The sequence below is a fragment of the Homalodisca vitripennis genome, unplaced genomic scaffold (assembly GCF_021130785.1).
Source record: "Homalodisca vitripennis isolate AUS2020 unplaced genomic scaffold, UT_GWSS_2.1 ScUCBcl_5264;HRSCAF=11917, whole genome shotgun sequence".
In the NCBI taxonomy this organism is placed as follows: Eukaryota; Metazoa; Arthropoda; class Insecta; order Hemiptera; family Cicadellidae; genus Homalodisca; species Homalodisca vitripennis.
In genome coordinates this window covers 11,803-33,532 of record NW_025781370.1, presented here as the reverse complement: position 1 = coordinate 33,532, position 21,730 = coordinate 11,803, and the positions used below count along the sequence as shown (strand labels likewise).

Here is a 21,730-nt window from a genome sequence, read left to right as displayed (position 1 = left end):
AGAAGCAAAATTTCAAATAACGATTCATGTCTGGGTGTGATTGGTATAATCCCAGAGTACCGTTGTTTCGCCTCTTGGGTGAGAACGGAAGAAAATTTTAATAAAAACTTATTTTCAAAAGTAAGAATAAAATTAGTTTAATAATACTTAAAATTGTATATAACTTACCTTGCACTTGTTCAAAACTTGATGACAAATAATGTTCACAATAATCAACAACTGACCGGCACTGAAAACAAATTACTTCACCAAGCGTACATACACACCATCTCTCGTCAAACCAACTACACTGACGCCATTTTTGGCGACTGCAGCGAGAGCGAGTTACTTCCAAATTTCCTTTGTATTCTGCTTATTTCTCATCGATGTCTACATAATCGAACTGCTGCTTCGATATCGTCATTCGCGTTAGTAACGGCAGCGGCAGACTATGGCAATTCAACTCGATATATCGAACCTCGAGTTCGAACGATTTAAACAATCGAACCGGTCCGAACGCGATACTTTCAATCGTACAGCCCTACAGCCCATGACAAACAACCCTCCCCTATAGCCCATGACGACATCAACTTTCTCTTTCTCTCGTCACTGAGTCACGTCCACATCTGTGCCTATTGTTCGTGAATCGCGCGAAAACGAAACAAAGGTCAAATGGAGTAAACCGTTTTAGCTCAAAATATTTATAAAAATACGTTGTCTAAAAAAATCAAAACTCCCGATTTTCTACAAAATACAAGCATAATTCCCGCTTTATTCAAGGCAGGTAAAATTCAAGCATAATTCCCGCTCTTCCCGATTTTCAAGGCTGCTGGACACCCTGTACTAGCTTATCCCAACGTACCGGTCTCTGATATCTGATCCAGCAGTTGCTGAAACTCCACCGGAACTTCTGCCTGTCTCCAGGATTCACTGTCCAAGATTAGAGACAGCTTTGTCATCCTCTCAAAGTGGAACCTTTGCATGAACCGGTTCGCCTGCGCAAATAACACATTTAAATATGATTTGTGATAGCAACCTAGTGTATAGTACATTTTTTGTTTTCTAAGTTTCACTCCATGTATCTTTCACATGACTTGAGATAGTAAGATACTGTAAATGTACAAAATATACACAGTTTTGTAGTGAACAAAAGGTTCATAACATATATAAAGTTATTTACAACACAAAAAAGTTTATTGATAAAAATGTAAAGTACATACTACTTTTTCGGCAGTGCACATCCATATTGGTGTTTGATGAATTCTTTGGGCAAGAGAAATATCAGATAATGGTGAATTGTTTTCACTTTCACTATCAATTTTCACAACCCAACTCACAGTTCACCGGTTTATAATCATCCAGACTACCTGACAACAAATCTGGCAAAGAAATACCATCATGCACTTTATTTGCCGATATGTCACTTTCAACATCAGAACTAATATTTTCACTATCCAATAGTTATTGTATATCATTTGAACAACGAGGATCGCCCATTTCATAATTTAACAATAAATTATAAACAACTAGTCTACATAACAACCTAGCAACAGTAGCAGCAAAGAACGTAAAGGCCGTGCAAGCGCGGTCACCAGCTGAATATCCGTCAGCTGTATGCTGTGGAGCATTTGGATCGATATCAGCTGATGACGAGTAATATTACGAATGTAAAACTATATAAAATGAATTGATATTTATGAGTAGAGGATTCAACTAGTACAAGTTATGTCTTTATAACTTAAATGGTTTTAGCGTAATGATAGCGGAAAGTTGACCGACGGCTGTGCCACCTTTATCAGTTCACAAGTAGTATTGATGAACGTCTGTGCCGTCGGTCAGTTGGAGGGTTAAAAGCTCCTTGTGATTAAAGTGTCTTCATACAGATACTGATATTTAATTGGTGGCAGACCTGAGAGCGGAAGGCAGACCGCAGGTACGACGCAGGAGCCTCAGGACAGACGGCCTCACACTCCCGACTGAGCAGCTCTACATGTTGGTACAGCTCACTCAGCTGTGTCAGTGTCGCCTTCTCTGCCAGCCAGTGCGAGTCTCTGTCTCTCTCCTTGCTGCTGCCAACAAGCCATTGTTATAAACGGATTCAAAACCACAAAGGTTATATTCCTTATGTCAGTACAATTAATCTTTTTGCCAAAAATCTCCAACAGTTCAACGTGTCTGTGAGGTAAAAATAACTGAACTTGAAGAATTCAAGGTAATCAAATCAATCAATGCTTACAAACTACATGTATTTTTTCTTAGCTGAAACTATGAAAAAATACCAGCAGGCTAAGTATGGTTCAGAAGTGTGTTTATACAGCACGTTTAATGAAATGGATAAAAGGTGTGGTACTAACTCTGTGATGGTGGGACACTTCTCGTCAGGCCAGATGATACTCTTGCTGGAGAGCAGCTGGGCGCAGCGTTCCTGCGTGTACTGACAAGTAGACGTTAGCAGCTGCTTGAGCTTGTGACTCACCTTAGCGTGGTCTTCTGCGCTCAGAAAGTAATCCCTGCAATATTGATGGCAGGTTCACTAAACAGTAAATCTTGTAATATGTCAGTGGCTAAGACAGATAGAATGATAAAGGGTGTTTCAAACCACCCATCTCAAATGTCTAGTGGTAAAACGACTAAACGCAGAGGTTTAGTTTTAAACAGATTACCCACTACATCAACCCTAAAAATTTGTTTTAAAATAATTTCATCTCTGTAAAAAACAAGGTGTTCCAAAAACCATTCTCCCATTTTCACATCTCAAAACTTTCAAACATTAATATATATCATGTTGTACATTATTTTAAAGGTCTTTGCATTCTAAAATGTTGTGGTAAAGACAAAATTAATTATCTTTTCTTTTTAAAATGGCAGTGTGAAGTGTATAGAAAACAGAGTTATGTTTGTTTTTTACTACTACTCCTTGTAATATGAACCCACACCATATATTTTGTTTTCGATACTTCATAACACAAACTTCTAAATGATAAAACGCATGGCCTATATAAATAAAAAAGCCCATTAACCAAAAATGTTTAATTGTGAGGTAGGGTTTTCCATTCTCCACTATATTGAATAAAGACCGTACAAAACTGATTAGCTTTAAAGTTCTTTTCTATCTCCAACCATTACAAAACAACGAAAAATAAACTGTATTTATGGGTACCAAGTGAAAGTTTACATCGTCTTTTAACAAATATTTTGAGACCAGACTAAAGACAATTAGAATTCAGGTACATACCCTCCAAATGCATAATGCTGATTCCGCTTTTCCTTAGAAACTGAATACAAGGAATTACTTTGAACACTCATAATTTCTAAGTCCAGCATAAAAACTATTTTTGTCTCTATAACCTTGTTGGATAAATCAGTATGTATTGAGACACCAACTCACAAAAGTTATGCTACAAATGATTGATCAGACCTGATAATCAATAGTTTCTTGTATTTAAAATTGAACAAAACTGTAAAATAGAATGAAAACTGTGTTACTCACGTTACAGGCAAGTTAGATGCAGAAGACTCCTCAGTTGCAGTGTTTGTTGTGACAGTCCCCGTGCTGGCATCAGTGGCATGTTGCATTATGTCAGCAGCTTTCTGTTCAAAGCAAACCATTTTTGGTGTTTAAATACAAATTTCATTTTACTCTTATATTGAGCTGAAATTTAAATGTTAAATTTTACTAAGTCTAAATTCAGAATTGAGCTAATATAATATAACTATTCAGTAACAAAACCTTGCAAAAATTTAAACAAAAGTAGTCACTTTTTTTAAATATTAAGTTTATAAGTATATAAGTCCATTATATTTTTGTGTCTATTCAGAAACAGTTCGACACTTTTTTTATAATATATTAAATTTTAATGTGGTTTAACTCATCAATAATAATATACCACTTATTTGCTATAGCAATGTACACTATTGAAATAGACAATAGACTTTATTTTCATATTCATCAAGAACAGAGACAGCGTCAAATCTTAAAAAGTATAAGTTAAAACATTTTTGTTAACTTTTATTAGTAGGTATTGATGGTCATAAATTCTTCTAGGCTGTATACAGTCTTTTCCACTAGCCACTTGAACATTTTCCTCTTCAAAACTTGTGGGCCAAGGTTCTTAAGTTCTCCTGGTAGCATGTTGTACAACCTGGCACCTGCATAGGTTGGCTTCTTGGCGAATAGAGCTGATCTGTGGACTGGCAGATTGAAGTCATTGCCATGTCTTGTTTGGCGTTCATGGATATCACGGTTCCTCAAGCAGTTTTGTCTGATAGCCAGTAATATTACCTCCGTAATGTAAATAGACACCACTGTGAGTATGCCCAAGTTCTTAAAAGCATCTCTACAGCTTTCTTGAGGATTTAAATCAGCCATGATTCGCACTGCACGCTTCTGCATAACTAGGACTCGCTGAAGGTTGGTGATAGAAGAGCCCCCCCAAAGCACTATTCCATAGCGAACATGTGTCTCGAAAAGCGCAAAGTAAGTGATTCTAGTAGCTTCTGGTGTGCTAATGTGTTTAACTCTCTTTAAAACAAAAAGAGCTGTGCTGAGTTTTGAACACATTATGTCTACATGTTGATTCCATGAGAGACGATTGTCAATTGTGACACCCAAATGCTTTGCAGAGAGCACTTGTTCTAGGTCCAGTGGCAAAGATACATAATCTTTATGTCTTCCCCATATGATGCATTTGGTTTTGGATGCATTGAAAATCAGATTGTTGTTCAGGCAGTAGTGCTTAGCTCTAGTTATTGATGTGTAGGTGTCAATTTCCAGTGCCTGCACCGACTTGTTGTTTGTGACGAGGACAGTGTCATCCGCGTAAGACACTGGATAGCAACCCTCCCCCAAGTGCTCCTGAAGGTCTCCAATGAAAAGCACAAACAGTACAGGCCCCAAGACAGATCCTTGAGGAACACCTCTTTTAATTTCCATCGGTTCGAATGTTTCAACTCTGATATTTCCCTCAAGAACCTGTTTGATCTCCACTATGTTCCTTCTACCCTGCAAGTAACTTTCAAACCACTTTAGTGCTGTACCCTTGATGCCTAAAGAGCTAAGTTTTGTCAATAATAATCTGTGGTTAAGGCAATCGAAAGCTTTGCTTAGATCTAGAAAAACACTACAAACATTTTTTCCCTCCTCAAGGTTGTCAATGAGGTGCTCAACCAAATCAATGAGGGCACTGGTGGTTGATCTTCCCGATATGAAGCCATGTTGTCTCTCCCATGCAGAAAACGATAAATGTATAAACAAATAATACAAAAACTTGTCAGACTAGACACTTCAAAATAATACTAATACTAAGTACAGGGCCATCGATAAAGATATGTTGGATTGGATATATATATCCAAAACCAAACACAACTAACTGTAACCAAGAAACCTGCCTGCCTGCTGTAACTGTAAGAAAGTAGTAACGCAAATGTTACAATTCTTTCTTTTATACTCTTATGTTTGAGTTTATTCAGAACAAGTGCTCATCTACTATGATTTTCAGCCAATTCACAGAATTAATACACAACAGTTACCAGGTAGTTTGTTTTAATGAATAATAATAAAGCATGTGTTTTGGTTAGCAGAGTACCAGGGGCATACGTAGAAAATTATTTTGGAGAGAGCTGACATGAAGGTGGTTTAAAACATATCTACAAAATATGGGGCTCAAGAATCTTCTACAACATAACTGTAAAGCTTTACGACCTCATGAATGTGTCCTAGCTAAATTAAACAACATACTGGAGGATTTTGATGTCTATTTTTCAAATTTTCAGGGGGCTTAGGGGCCTTATATAGGGGCCCATGCAGAATAAATACCCATGATTACTGTTGTAAGTATGTTTACTACTACAAGGACTCATAGCATAGAACAGTGGTTCGAGCAGTTAAAAGAACAGGTAATGTGAATGTGGATCAATAATCAGCCAGAAACAAGTTATATTTAAAGATTCAATAATATTCAAATTTATTGTGTCACGAATAAACAATTGCATTACTAAACTAAATAGATTTGGGGGTTTTGGAATATTGTACAATATTGCTAGAAAAGAGTTAACATAATTATATGATCACTACAGCTGCTTGCCATAAAAGGCTATTTTAACCCTTCGCACGCCACTAATGAATTTCATTAACTTTCTTATAATGCCAAGACAAGTAAAAAATCTTGTTTCTTTATGTTCAAAGCTAACTTTTATTATAATTAAATCATAAAAGGTAAAAGAAAAAAAGGGCATTTGACTTAAAATTAGCGTATTTATTGATAAAAATAAATAAGAACTATTTACAAAACTCCAAGAGACATAATCTATCCGACATAATATCGGATACATTATGAACAGTATTTGGCGTTCTTGTTAAAATATGCCATTCTAATATATCCGTCTACGGCATGAGGAGGATTGACACTACCACTGTGGCAATTGGCAGTGATAGTGCTAAAGCCTCTGTAATCAATAATTTAAACCTACTTTCATTTCTAATGATCAGAGCTCACCTTGACTCTTCGTACTAGTCTGCGCAACGTGGTGGCAGCATTCTTGAGCAGCTGGGTCCACTCCTCTGTGGCCAACGCCTTCAACTGGTCCTCCAGACTGGAGTCGCCACTGATCCGGTGGGCTGTGTGTCACTGGTCGCCACCACTTCTATCACTGCCTGCTTGATTGCTGCCTTGATAGCCGAGATGGTTTCCTGCTGATAAGCGTCGATGAAGTCGAAACACCCCCTTCGCAGCATGCCCAGCACGATACACGATAGCTTATCCTGCCGATTCATTGAATGAAACATATACATTCCTGTGGTTTATATTGTATTAGCTAATAAATTTAATCACAATAACATATGAGCTGAATGTAACTTAATTTTAGAAGCATAAAAAGGATTCAATACCCCTTGTAGGACTTGGTCCTCTGACTCCAGAAGTGGTCTGTTGAGATCCGCCGTTGCGTAGCGCTCAAACTCCCCTGTCATCAGAGTCCCGATTACCTTCACCATCTCATTCAGCTCTGAGCCTAAATGCCTGAAAATAAAGTTCACGCAATGTAAATTGTACCCTTGGTCTATTTTGGATATTTCTTAATACCTTTTAACTATTAATAGTGTATTTCCTGCATATAAAAATGTAGAACCTATCAGAAGTTATTATTATATATTGATCCCCATTTTATTACATTTGTTCACTTTAATACAACACATACCTAAAAGTTTTAGTTTGAATTAAAATGGGTTAAACAATAAAATACAAAAATATGGTGATATCCATATGCCACTTTAAAATCAATTCTATGCCAAGTGCAAAGGGTTATAATCTGTGGTCTACTAATTGTAATATTGTATTTTTTAAATGCAACTCAGAAAAAAACATCTCTAGATCCAAGGTAACTCTACCTCGATTACATTTTATTCAGCACTTTAAGGGTGAATGAAAAAAAAATGTTTCCACCACCCATTTTATGCTAATGTGACATTAAATACTCTATACTTGTTCCTATAACTCGATTGTTTGACTTAATTTTTATACAAAAACCATTGTAATAGTTGGAGCAATCGAGCATAACTAACACACATCATTAACTTTATTCAACCTTGTCCCCAGCTTCTTATAAGTGAAAACTTCTAATTTAACTGAATAAGATCCAGTTTTAAATCTTGTATTGTTAGAACCAAAACTACATTCTAATTAGGAGGGAAAATCAGTTAAAACAACTAGTCTGACTATCCCTACCACATACACCTCACAATAGTTTTTTAAAGTGTAATTATTTTCCAGACACACTACATAGAATATCAACATAGGATATCCCTTATATTATGGACCATGAATTCCTTTTCTTGATACGCCCAAATACCAAATGAATGGATAAAAAAATGAGATGACACATTAAAAAATTAAAACTTCTAATTCAAGTCCCAAAGTAATTAACCCTTTGAGTGCTACTGGTATTTCCCCAAGCCTTATGCATAAAGTGCCAGGCTTTTTTTGTGCATATTTGTAAGCTTTTGGGAAAATAGCAGTTTTTAAAATAACTATACAACAGATTCTCATAATTTTATTGTTTTTTTTATTAAATGAAGAATATGAGACATATCATTACAAACAAAGTTTGCTTTATAAAAATATAAACATTTCAGCTATTAAAAAAGTTTTTAATTTTTTTTTTATAAAAAGATAAATTTGAACCCAATTTCAGAGTATGGTATTTTTACGATTTTATTTCATTATAACATGATAAAGGCCATAAAATTCTAAATAAATCTGTGTATAATATATGACTTTACAATAAAAACAAACTTGTCATTATATGTACAACAAAATACTGCCCGGTACCAACATTTTATAAATTCTACTTCATTTGTCAGAGTATAGAAATTACATAGTAATAGTGCAGTTTTACAAAACATCAAGATAAGACAAACAAATATGATTAGTAAATGTGGAGACAAATACTTCCTTACATTTCTTTATGTGGGTGTCAGCAACTTTATAAAAACCAAAATAACCGTACTATATTTACACTGAAAACTCAAGATTTTCACTTAGACACAACTCAAATGTCTACATTACTTTTATAAAGAAATACGGTAAAACACTGTGTAAGTTAAGTATTTACTCAAATGCTGGGTTATCAGCACATAAACAACAAGAATGGCTGTTGTGCAACACAGTACTCGTCCACTACGTCATAACTGGAAGACAAAATCATCGCATAGGTACTTCGGTGTTATCGGTACTTAGGTGTTATCGGTACTTCTGTGTTAGCGGTACTTCGGTGTTATCGGTACTTCGGTGTTATTGGTACTTCGTTGTTATCGGTACTTCGGTGTTATCGGTACTTCGTTGTTATCGGTACTTCGGTGTTATCGGTACTTCGGTGTTAGCGGTACTTAGGTGTTATCGGAGCAACACTATTTTTGGACAAGTGTTCCTTATCGGGGACCAAAATAAACTTCATTATACGTTCCTAATACTTTTCTTCTTCCATAATGAATTGAAAAATACTCGATGAGTCAAACTTCAAATCCCCTACAAATATGCCTAGAGACAAATAAAAGAAGATACAGACTGACCACAGAAAATAAGAGACATCAACTGACCTGAAACTGTGGACACCAGCTAGGTGATGGGACAACAGCTCCTGTGTTGTGTAGATCAGGTCCAGAGCTGCCACGTAGTCAGGTGCTGATAGCAGCAGCTGTATCGTCGGCTGAGTCTGCAGCACAGTTGACATCAGCTTTAACTGCAATCAAACACCAAGGTAAACACCCTGACATTTTAAGAAATAGAGGACACGAATAATAACAAATCTAAAGTGATCGTTACGATAATTTTTCTAGGCTACACAGAGATGAGATTGAAAGTAGAACCATACATACCTTATTATAAACTTGTAGATAGTGTGCTCGTCTTCTTTCACATTTTATTATTGTTAAAGAATCCTTCACCAAGACACTGTCAATACTGTTGATCTTCTCCCTGCAGTAAAAATACGATAGTTTAGTCAGAAGTAACATCAATATATTAACCCATTGGTTTATACATATTTTTACTATCAGCTCAACTGGAGTTATCCTATTAAAAATGCTAAAAACGTAAGAGTTTTGTTATATGTTTATAAAAAATTTATTTTTCAAGTTATTTGGTTATATTTTATATCTTTTTGGATTAGCATGAAATGGGCTTTAATAATAAATAGATAGTTATATATTTGGTCATAATTTAAAAATAATAATGCTGTACAAACTAAAAAAGTTTTGGAATTGTTTAAATAAAAAAAATTTTTTTTACACAAATAATATAAAATAAAATACCCCATTGTTGCTTTTATTTTATTTGAAATGTATTTATCTACCTATCAATACTAGAATATGTGTATTTATATGCATAGTTTGTCAGAATAAATATTTTTTTCTAAATACTGAAAATTCCAAGAATATTGATTTTTTCTCTTGTAGTACACTAATATTCTTATAGTAGCTTATTATTCATTTAAATTTCAATTAATTGTAGTATTGCAGTTTTTCTTATGTGTTACAACAATATTAGTCTAATTTATACTAACATTTGGTTTAAAAAGGAGTTTAAAAAAATATTTAGATGGCACTGTACTTGTCACGGAACGGTTCCGTGATATAAATTTTGAGCCCAGACTAGCTGTCACGGAATCGTTCCGTGATACAAGGCCAATGGGTTAACAACACAGGTTAGATAACCACACAACATATATTTAATTAACCCCTCAACTGCTGAATGAGTGCAGGCCGAGCATTACCAGCACTACTCTCGTGATAAAATGTTTTTACATACAACTGATTATTGTTTATTTCTTCCTACATACGGAGTAAGACTGCTCTCTGGTGGCTATTTTCAGTACTACGACGACTGAAGCACTGTTTCACAAATGTGTTAGCCTGGTTTACAACTTTGGTACTATGTCAAGGCACATGTTTACATCAAATATTAGCTCTTGTCTAACTGCAATTTATTAGCGCCATGTCATGTTTTGTTGTTGGCGTTTTTTATGATCTGTTTATTTCAGAGTGTGAGATAGCTAATAGTGACAATAACCAAAGTAAAATAAGACAATTTCTTGAAGAATGCAGTTTACATTTAACAATGTAAACACCTGGTTATCGGAAAATGACGGATGTTACAACAGTATAACCCATTAATTAAAATTTAGGCAATGAAACCGGTTTTTATTCTAAATACAAGCAGTTGTTGAAACAGTATGCCGACATCCATGATCTAACCTTGATCCTCTACGCTGGGTGTGCCTTGCATCCCTTATTCAACTGCGGTAAAAGCTCGGTCTTTACTGTATATGTTAACACGTCTACAGCTGTAAAGGGATTAATGAACTTAAAAATAGTTCAAATTTTTAAAAGAACATACTTTTGATTATAGTCCCTTCAAACATAATCCAGGCAATACGTACCTTCAACATCATAGCCAACAGAATGTCAGGTTTTACACACTCATAGAAGAGAGATTTTTTATTCTTGATGAAAACCCTTTTTGTTTTTTTTTTAATTTGAAATATCAAAAAAAACTAAACTAATTTTTACATTTTGGATTCTACTTATTTCATTCAAGTGTTATACTTCAAATTGTTCAGAATTGTGTGATGATAAGTTAAGATGGTTATTTTGTAGTAAATAATAATAATTAATGTCAGACTCTGTAAAAGATTAATTATCAGAATTTTATATGTAGTACATCCTGTCATAAAAATATATAAATGAAAATTGAATTTTTTTATTTTAATTTTTTGTAATGGTATTAAAAATATATTTTAATTTGGCAAATGCTTAACTATATAAACAATTAGTTTTATACGAAAAACATCAATTTTGTATTTTTTAGGTTCCAGAACTTGTTTTAATTTTATGTAATGTTTTACAAAACATTATCTACTTCTAAAAACAAACAAAACTCAAATGATAGTCATAAATAATAAATATAATCCACAATGTAAGGAATGTTTACACCACAATCACCAGTACAACGATGACAAAAGTTATCTGGCTAACTCTCCAACAGCTAAGTGAATTAACATTCTGTTTCGACTGCGAAAAATATAATATGCAGTATATATAATTCCAAAGCGACTCATCTAAGAAAGAAACCTAAATTTGGCACTTAGGAACTGTAGAAACAGTTTCTGTATGTGTCAGGAGTGAACTGAAACAGAAATATGGGACCAACCACGTATGTTGGAGTGAGTCCACCGATGGGAGCGGAATAATGATTTAACAATGTCAGACTCTGTAAAAGAATAATGATCAGACTTTTACATTGTATCTCAATTAAACAGGTTATAGATTATATTACACGGATTATACATAGACGATTTTCGATTTGTTTTTACGGTTTACTATTTTATTGTTTATAAATACAGAACCTTTTTCCAAAATAATGCAATTAAATCAAGATATAAACATAGTTTCAGGACTGCTGGAGTGTTGAACACACCTGAGAGTGCGCACCATAGATATCGTGTGTCCCAGCTGTTCCATGAGAGTGTCGTGAGAGGTCATCGCCAGGAAGAAAGCATCAGACTTCTGCGACACTTGCTGGGCTATCTGGACTTCCACAATGTCCAGGTAATGAGTCAGCTGAAACAACACCATTGGAGCATTATATAACTTTAGAATTTAGATGCATTTAATAAATTTAGGGTAATTGTCATATTAACGGCCGGAGCGGCAAAATACGAGTGTTAATAACTTATTGGAATCGTCCTACAAAACAAAACAATATAAGGTTTGACGGGGTGGAAATGAGAAATAACGAAGTTCTAGAACATCAAAAATGGAACAACTGTTCAAGCGCGGAACAATATTTCCATGTTCTACATCCACATCGGGCATCACGTGACCTTTTGTGGCCATGATTCAACCTCGTGATGACGTCATCGGATTCGGCGCCATCTTTGCAAACGTAAATGAAAAATAATACTGAAATGGAATTTCAGTTCATTTGGAATTTTGATCCAAATGAACAATGTTTTTCTTAAATTTCGAGCTACAAATTAATTAGTTGTTATCGAGTTGAGACGAGTGCCTCTGGCCATCAGCGCGGGGCAGCACTTTCGTCAACGAAAGAAAAACATCCCTCGAGATAGTACCTATCAGTAAAATATCAAATAGAGTGTACTGGAGAACACTTACCATTAGTGTGTTCCACTGACTGTACAGAAAAATAATCTCGTTTCGGTTGAAACGTAAACTCTTAACATGTCCGATAAAACACTCTGACACATCAATTCACTACGATTGGTCGAACTAGAGGATGGTTGATCCATGATCGTCACGCACTCACTTGATCCAACCTACAGTACACGTTATCTCTGACTTCTTCCCCAGAGCGCTCAGATAACAGACACGCTATCAGTCCCACCCGCAGATTATATTACAGATGTCCTGACACAGCACACAAACAGAACATTAAAACATTAAGAACTTAACTATTTATGTATATACCCTCTAAAATCATGTTATTTGTCATTTGCACCCCCTAAAACCATATATATTTTTTGTTCAGGAGGATGAGCAGAATACGTTGTTAACGTCAAATTCGTGAATTGCCACCTCGGCCTTCAATCTTATAATTTCCAAATTTAGATATTGATTAACAATGAGAATTGCTTTTCTTATTAAGAATCTGACAGATACAGTGTATTTATACATTTCAATTTTCTTAGAACTATGAAAATTAGTAAGTGATTAAGTAAATTATAAGGTTACGTGAATTGCAGTGTCAAAATATTGTGTACACAATTGAAATCTTAAAATATTTCAACCTTACTGTGAAGAGACTACACAAATACTATGACAACACAACTTTAATGAACAGATTACATATTTCTCAGTTTCGGGTAACATCTATTGACTCGTGAAGTTGGCTCTCCACGATTAGGCCTAAATATTTCAATATTTTGTTTAAACCGGAAAACTTAGATGAAAATATTACATTAACAGGTAAATATTACTGACCAAATCAGACTAGTTCTCACTTTTAAAAAAGAACATATTCCTATTTCTGGACTTGAAGAATGTATCCAAATAGAAGGAAACAAAGCATTTAAATACAAGTAATCATGTGGTCATGATGTGGAGAAATATACATTTTCAAAGAATAAAACATTCACAGTATTTATAACTGAATTTGACCAGTTTTAAAACTGGAATAAAATGAGTCCTAAAAATGCAGTGACCGTTATGAACCAGAAATGACATAAACAGTATATTTTTATGTAATTGTACTGGGACTTACAGCTTTATTAAGAACATTGTTTATTGCATAGAAATATCTGTAACCAAATCAGGATAGTTTTAGTGACTTACAGAAACATTACCTGAAAGTCAGTGAATATAATTGGGTGAAGATTTGGAAACCTGATGCAAACTATATAATGTGCATACATAAAATATGTATTTATAACTGTAAAGCAGTTGCACATTCTTTATAATGAAGAGTCATAGTATGAGTTTAAGAATTTTATATCCAAATTAGAGCTGCATTACATTTTTACCATTAGAGGCAAAATAGGGCGAGTTTGATCGATGTAAAAAGATGTATTAATTATAGGTACCACCTGTACTTAATATATATTGAAAGTTATCAACAACTTTATTTTTTGTTTCAGAGCAACATTAATAAATCATCTAACACCATAATTAGTTGATTTGTAATACAATAATTTACCTTTTCCTGTAGAATCTTGGCAGAGTCTATAGAGGTGGGACTACCGGCTGCGTGGGACGAGGTTGGGGCAGTGGTGGAAGCCGGTAGTGTCTTGAGCTGGCCGAGGTGAGGAAACACTGTGTTGAACGTTTCGATATTGTTCAGAGCAAAGTTGTTGTCCAGAAATATCTTAGGAATTACGCTTATATCAAACTGGTTCTTTTCTGAAACAAAGCAGACCGGTTTTGTTATCATTTTACCAAGTGATCTAAACTGAACAGTGAGAAAATATTTCCGAGTATGATGAATTCATAAAATACAGTAGAAAATTATTGAAAATATGAATATAAAAAAAGTTTAGAACAAAGGAACACCAATTGGACAAATATATTAAGTCTAACGGAGAGTATCTTGCAGAAGATGGGGATAATTTCTATTTGTTCTAGATAATTACCTAGAATGCAAATTTTCAGTTGCTGCATTATAAAAATTTAGATTAAGGTATATAAATTATTATTGATAAACCCGTAGAACGGCTGATAGATTACCTATTGATTTGGAAGACACCCTTAGATTTGGGAACGTCTGTAGCAGCTCAGCATGAGAGTAAGGTTTGAGGGCTACGCTGTTCAGACGAGCATGCTTACGATGTCTCTGGAAAAACATAATATAGACCATTATAAACATGTTAATGTAACACATTACACCTATTTATAAACACACTAGACTTGATCATCGTAAAGTTTACTATCAAGAGTCAGATTGTTAACTCATCGGTCTAAATGTTGTTTGAAGCCTATACAGCCCCTGTAAGTTACTAGGAGTTAAAATGGCCAGAAGTACAACATTCTATTCTAAAATCATTGTAATATTAGTTAGAAGCATTGTAACTAATTTTGGTTTTCACCTTCTTCTACAGAGTTAAATTATTATTTACAAATTAATTTCTAATGTTTTTTTAAGACCTACAAATTTTTAAACTAAAACATGCACATCAGTCACAATAGTAGAATGATGCCACACAGCTGTTCTGTGCCAAGATGAACGTTTCCTCCCATGCTACACGGAAAACAAAATTTATTTTGTTAATATTTTAACTTCAATTTGGCGTTTAACCCGTTTAGATATCTTTAATAATTTTAAAGCAACGGCTGTTAAAAATCCTGGTATTCTTTTTCAGAAACCCTGTATAAGTAGATAAAGCAGATTAAAAGAAATAATCTTAAGGCCAAATCTGTTTTGGAATGTTTTATTAATAACTTTACTAAAAATACACATGATTCATGAATGTTTGAAAAAAATGTATATACTTAATTTATGAACAAACACTACAATAATTAATTAAGAAATTTTATATTTGTGAGGCCTTTTCGTGTTCAATGAATACATCATCAGACCCCCACTGAAATATGTATATGTAATATGTATATAGCCTACTAAAGCATTTTCTTAGTCAACATGCAAGGTTCATTGTCTATTATTTTTCCTTAGCTTTAGTGAAAATGCCAAACTAAAACAAACCAATTACTCATATAATATAATAAATTAACACTCTACATTTATAATAAAGTATTGGATTATAGCATATTAATAAATATATATGTATAAGATCTATATGTTGGGTTAAGCTGTATAGAACAAATTTTCACGGTTTCAGAATATTGGATCAACACACAACATAAAATGGAAATAATAATTCTCTGTTTACCTCACTGCACATCACTATTTACAATATAATACAAGAATCTAATACATGACTATTAACGTACAGTTGTGGGTAAATATGTGTAAAACAACATAAAACCCTAACCAAAGACTTAAAACAGAAACTGACAACAGTGCAATCTATCGATTAAACTTTCAACTGTGTTGCATAAACCGTTAGATAGAGGATTTCATAACCAAAAATAGTGAATTGTGTCTTGAAATAGGTCCATACCAAGCAAATGGAACGGCACTACGGCAAATGGTATGTCTAGGGCACTGGTTAAAATAAGTTTTTTTTTATTAATCAATCAATCTTTTTATCCATCCCATGTACACTTTACAATAGAATACACCTAACAGTATTTTAAAACTATTAAATAAACTTGTTTCTAAACACAATAATCAAGAGTGAATAAAGGCAAAAACTCCTGTTACTCTACTTACTTTAGCAGTCTTCCTCAAGTAGGCTTGGAAGTTCTCCAGAGAAATGTGTGGCAGATAATGAGGTGCTGGTATGTCTGTCACCTCCACAAAACTGTCACCCCCACGTTTTGGTGAAGAAGTCTTTCTGCAACAATTTGTTCCTTTTATCTAACTGAACCCCCCACTTCATCACATGGTGTTTTTCCATGGACAGTAGCAGAAAAATACCACTGCCTCTACACCAAAATCTTGCTAATGATAACATCAGTCAATAGTTTTTTTTCTTCTTATTTATACATTGTGTAGCACATCCATCTGAATAATCACAAATCTTTTTTGGCACTGATTTGAAGAATCATCTATATCAGAGTCTCCTGATTATTATTTGAGTGTCTTCTTACATTTTAAAATAAAGTGCATTAAAAAATTAAAAAAAAAAAAAAAAAATTATTTTGTAAATAACTACATTGCTGCCTTGGGGGCAGCCCTCTTTTAAGTACACAAATTATAATTATGATAATAATTTTTAGTTATAATAAATATATAAGATAATACCAAAATTCAAGCTCAAATCTGTCAGGATATCTTAAACTCTGTGGCAAACGGCCATCAATGTGTCACTCCGCAATTCTGACGAAAAAAGAAAATCATCCCTCATAAAAGTACCCAAATTCAAGCTCATACTACATGAGCGGTTGAAAAAAGTAACAGGCAGTAACTTTGGTACTAATAATAACATATTTATGATAACCCAATCTAAACCTTCTTATATAGTGTAATAACAAGAAGTAGATAGAGACAGAGTAGCCTACATCTTGCCAACATCAATTGCTTTTGAGAGGCAGACTACAAGAACTGATCATCTAAATGACATATAATTTCCATAGTAAGTCGTATAAAGTCTGTTCTTTCTAATGATGTAGATTTTTTAGGTCTCAGTAAGAGAAACTGTTCCAAAAATGGTGACTTCCTGATAGTACCAAAGTATCATAATATTTAATATTTCCAAGAGTTCTCATGATTGGTTATGAAAATGTGCAAAAAACTCTATCTTGAGCATATTTGTATGACTCTAATAGGATTCTAATGGTAATTTAAACAACTCTGAATGTGATCTAAATATTCTTAACAATTTAAAGGGTTTACACAGATTTCCACAATTAGGCATTGAATTTTTAAAACCATTTCTTAGTGAGCACCTACGAGCTAAGGCAAAACTGGCAACACTTGCCAGTACCATAGTACCATAGTAATGGTTGGGCTATGGTGTGTACAAAATTCAATGTAAAATACACTCCATAGTTTCAAAGATTTTGTTAATGGTATTTGGCTTTTATATAATCAATACTGTTTATGATGCGACTTTTAATGTATCGGAAATTCACTTCCAAAGGATAAAATGGCAGCCTATATGAAACTTTACACAGCTATTATTTAATTTAGAATGTGATAACACAAACATCTATGCGAAACTGTCATAACCTATACTTGTGAAGTATAAGAATTTTATTAAAATTCTAACCTATAGCAATTTTTTTTAGCAAGAGAAGGAAAAAAAATCTCTAAAAGGTAATCAGAGAACCTATAAAAATTCTTTATATTTTCTAAATTGTTTGCTAACATTAATGACAAATATACCTGCTTCCCCTGCCGCGGGTCGTTGAGAACTGCAGGCAGGTTCTGAGCAGTGGTGTGTGAGGTCCATCTCTCTCCTCCAGTTTCACTCTTACTCTGTGACACCTTACGAGAGCCAGCCTTGTTGTTGGCTGTGGTGTGATGCTTGAACACATGGCGTTCATAGTCCAGGTCATTCACTCCCTCCACCGGTAGAGTGCAACACACATTGTTCTCTCCATAACGACAGACAAACGAGCCACCTTCTTGAGTGCAGTGCTTGCTCCTAAGATGCCTGAACAATATCATTACCAACCTATACTGAACCACTCGTGTGCAGGCTATCAATTAAGAAATGTAATGCGAGGCAATCTTACAAGTGTCATGAAAAATTATAAAAGATTAATTTAAAATTAATAAAGCACCTCAAACTAGTGTACCTTAATATGAGGGTAATCTTACTCTATGAACAATGTAAGGGGAAGTAAATACAATTTAAATTAATTCATGCATTTGTTTAGATTTTTCATCTTTGTAGTAAGGAAAAAGATAATGGAAATGATTAAAATATATATGCCAATAATAATAAAACACAAATTAAAAAACTGATTCCACTACCTCCTATCTTTTTCACGGTAACTTATACATAAATGAGTTGGTGTCTTAACAGTGACATGTATAATATATATATATATATATATATATAAAACAGTAAACATTGGGTTTGGCAAGTTATAGATAATGGTCTAAAACCACATTTAAAATATACCTGATGATGTAAACTGTCATAAGCACTAGGGTAACTGCGCTGTCTAGCAGGGTACATATGAAAAAGACTGAAACTCTTGAGATAGTACTCATCAGGTGGAGTAACTTAAAATATGCCGACAGGGATTTTATATCAGTATTATCAATAATTTTTTTATGTAGGACTATTGATAACTTTAAGCTGTTGATAGAACTAGCACCTAACTTATTTGATCAAATAATTTACATTATCTGTATTAACTTTGAAAAAGGGTTTAAACTGTTTAAAGATATATTTGTTATAAAAGTAAAAATAAAATAACAGCTAGATGTAACTTTTGAATAATAGATGAAATAGCTTTAAAAGGTAAAAAATGTGTTTTACCTGACTTAAGGATGTGGAACTGGTACGAAAAAGGATGCAGTATAGTAAGCAGCCACTACCACAATCAAATCATGGTATGAAATTATCAGTTAGATATATATATATATATATATCGTATGGGGGACAAAGGCAGCTATCCATAAATAAATAAATTAAAAATTACAATTATTAAAAAGTACGTAAGAACAAAGTTCTTGAGTCATAAATTAAAAATAATATTAAAATCTCCCGTCACAAAGCTAAATCCAAATTACTGAGCCAGTTTAGAGACCCATCCTCTAAACCACTCAGACCAGCCAGACCACCAGAAAAACAATCGCAAAGGGCAGTCGTTTACAATGTGCTCAATTGTCTGAGAGTTTGCGCCACAATCACACATCTGTATTTGATAGTGTACAGTTAGAAATCTACCTGTACACTATCAAATACAATATTCTAATTACAGTTATTTAAAATTACTTATGGTAATTGTAAACTTAACAGCCTGAGTGGCAAAATATGAGTTTTGTGCTATTAACCTATTGCTATTATTCTCCTGAACAAAACAGGTAAGCTATCGGAAGCAGAAAACGCTAAAAATCATAGATAACAAGAATACAGAATACAATACAATGCAATACAGAAATATAGGTATAACCAGAAATTTACATTTCAAATATTAAAAACAAAATCATTTATGATTTCTACCGCCTAAAACCTAAATATTTGTTCAGAAGTAAGAGCAGACTATGTTAATAACATTGAAATTTTGATTGGCTACTCCGGCTGTTAACCTCACTGATAACTTAGTTATTATCAGCTCTTTTTAGTGTATTGAATAGCAATATTTTTCCAAATTAATTCAAACAAAATAAAACCATTTGTATTGTATTTGAGTAATGGCTAAAAGAACAATGGGAATTGACATGCATTATTCTTCTCACAAGCTGTCAGATACGTTTATCACTCATAATAGTAAAAAGTAACTGAACTATTTTGTTTGTTACATTTCATAAATACACATAGTCTAGATATTTTTTATTCATATTTAAATTAATACTTTTTTGGGTATGAAAACCGCTGAACTGTACCATAAATTGAAATAATATAATACTGTTCAACATGTTAATTTTGGCAGTTTAGATAATCATGAATATCGATGATTCAATTGTGGTGGTGGCTCCTTATTATACTACAACCACCAAATAAAGAAATGGTAGCTTATGTGAAATTTGCAGTATACAAATCTGTTGGAAGAGGAGCAAAAATATTCATCTTCCAGTACAAAATACGAAGGTACATTAATGTTAGCCATAATTTTAGTAAAACACACACTAAGTTAACTACTGCAGGAAAACGTTGGGCATTGTTATACAGGAGAGAGCATTTAAAAAGGCTTCACATACATTGTAATACACTCTATCTTAGATTTACACCCTAACAGTGACATAGCAAAATGATTTCGAATATAGAGCAAGTAGGATTGTCAAAACTCAATATAGCATAGAGATCAGACTTTAATATGTGGCCTAAACTCGTTATTCGATTTTTTTTTTTATTAGAATGAATAATTTAACTAAAGATAATGATTTCAGCTTAGAGTGCTTTTTAATGTAAGCAATGTAACAGGAAGAAGTAACAAATTTTTGGAGAATTTGACAGTCAAATGGAGATGAATATGAGGAAATTATGGGAGATATTTCTATATATACATGTGGGTTTGGCTCCTGTTTACTATGTGGAGAATCCTTTCCTCCATTTCACAAAAAAGGTTACTCACTGCTATCTGGGCAAGCTTGAAATATTAGGCAGTTTTTCTTATGTATATGTCTAGGCCATAGTTGGGTTTGTTCTTTTATAATTTTATTGTTAACTTTGTTATTAAGACTGTAATGCATTATCCTTGATAATGTATTATAACTCTTGTTGCATATGATTATATAATATCGAGGCTTCATAGTAATCGAGGTAGGTTTTCAAGGTATGGAATCATTTAAAAGTAACAATCGAATAACAAGTGTAAGGCAAAAACAAATGCACCTCGAACAGGATCCCAGAAAAATTACTAATTTAATAGTTAAACATTAAGGTGCTTACTCTATAAACTGTTGCAAACTAGTGAATGACAAATTTGAACAATATGCACATGATTGCCAAACTTGTCTAATTCCAGAACGATTTTCTCTATTTGTCTCTTCCATTACAGTTTAACGAGTTGAATTTATTCAATAACAGAATCTTCCTTATGGTTGAAACAACATAATGTTCAAACTCAGTTGTTGTTCCACAACTGTAACAAATATATATTATACATTTGTTCACAAAACACTGTTAAATCAAGATTATTTACTGCATTTTGACATTAATTCACACATATATAATTCACAACATAATAATCCAAAATAAATCGTTGCCTTTGTTTAAATTATAAACTTAACAACACCAAAATAATATATTTGTAAATTTAGTTGACTCAGTTGACTCGGCTCGGCTCGGCTGACATGACATAACACTAGCTAAAAAATAAATTTGTTAAATCAGCTGATAATAAATAATATCTGCGTGGAGACTAGTAGAACTTTGTGTTTAATGTATTAAATGAACAGTACATACATTTTTATAATACGTGTTTCAACATACAATTTACAAAATTGTTAATGAAAAGTAGACTTGAAATTATAGTGAAATATAATATAAGTACAATCAGATATAT

At 33.4% G+C, this 21,730-nt stretch overlaps 1 protein-coding gene across 1 annotated transcript; it reads right to left on the bottom strand.

Moving 5' to 3' along the window:
* Positions 1-827: 827 nt before the first annotated feature.
* On the bottom strand, positions 828-21,506 carry LOC124373290 (vacuolar protein sorting-associated protein 54-like). The gene is given in 16 exon segments (XM_046831672.1): positions 828-974; positions 1,889-2,048; positions 2,334-2,489; positions 3,470-3,570; positions 6,474-6,599; positions 6,602-6,739; positions 6,866-6,995; positions 9,071-9,213; positions 9,350-9,449; positions 11,949-12,091; positions 14,184-14,386; positions 14,711-14,816; positions 16,314-16,412; positions 16,414-16,437; positions 17,931-18,201; positions 21,115-21,506. Coding segments are annotated over 16 exon segments (2,151 nt in total). The 5' UTR covers positions 21,219-21,506.
* Positions 21,507-21,730: the final 224 nt, after the last annotated feature.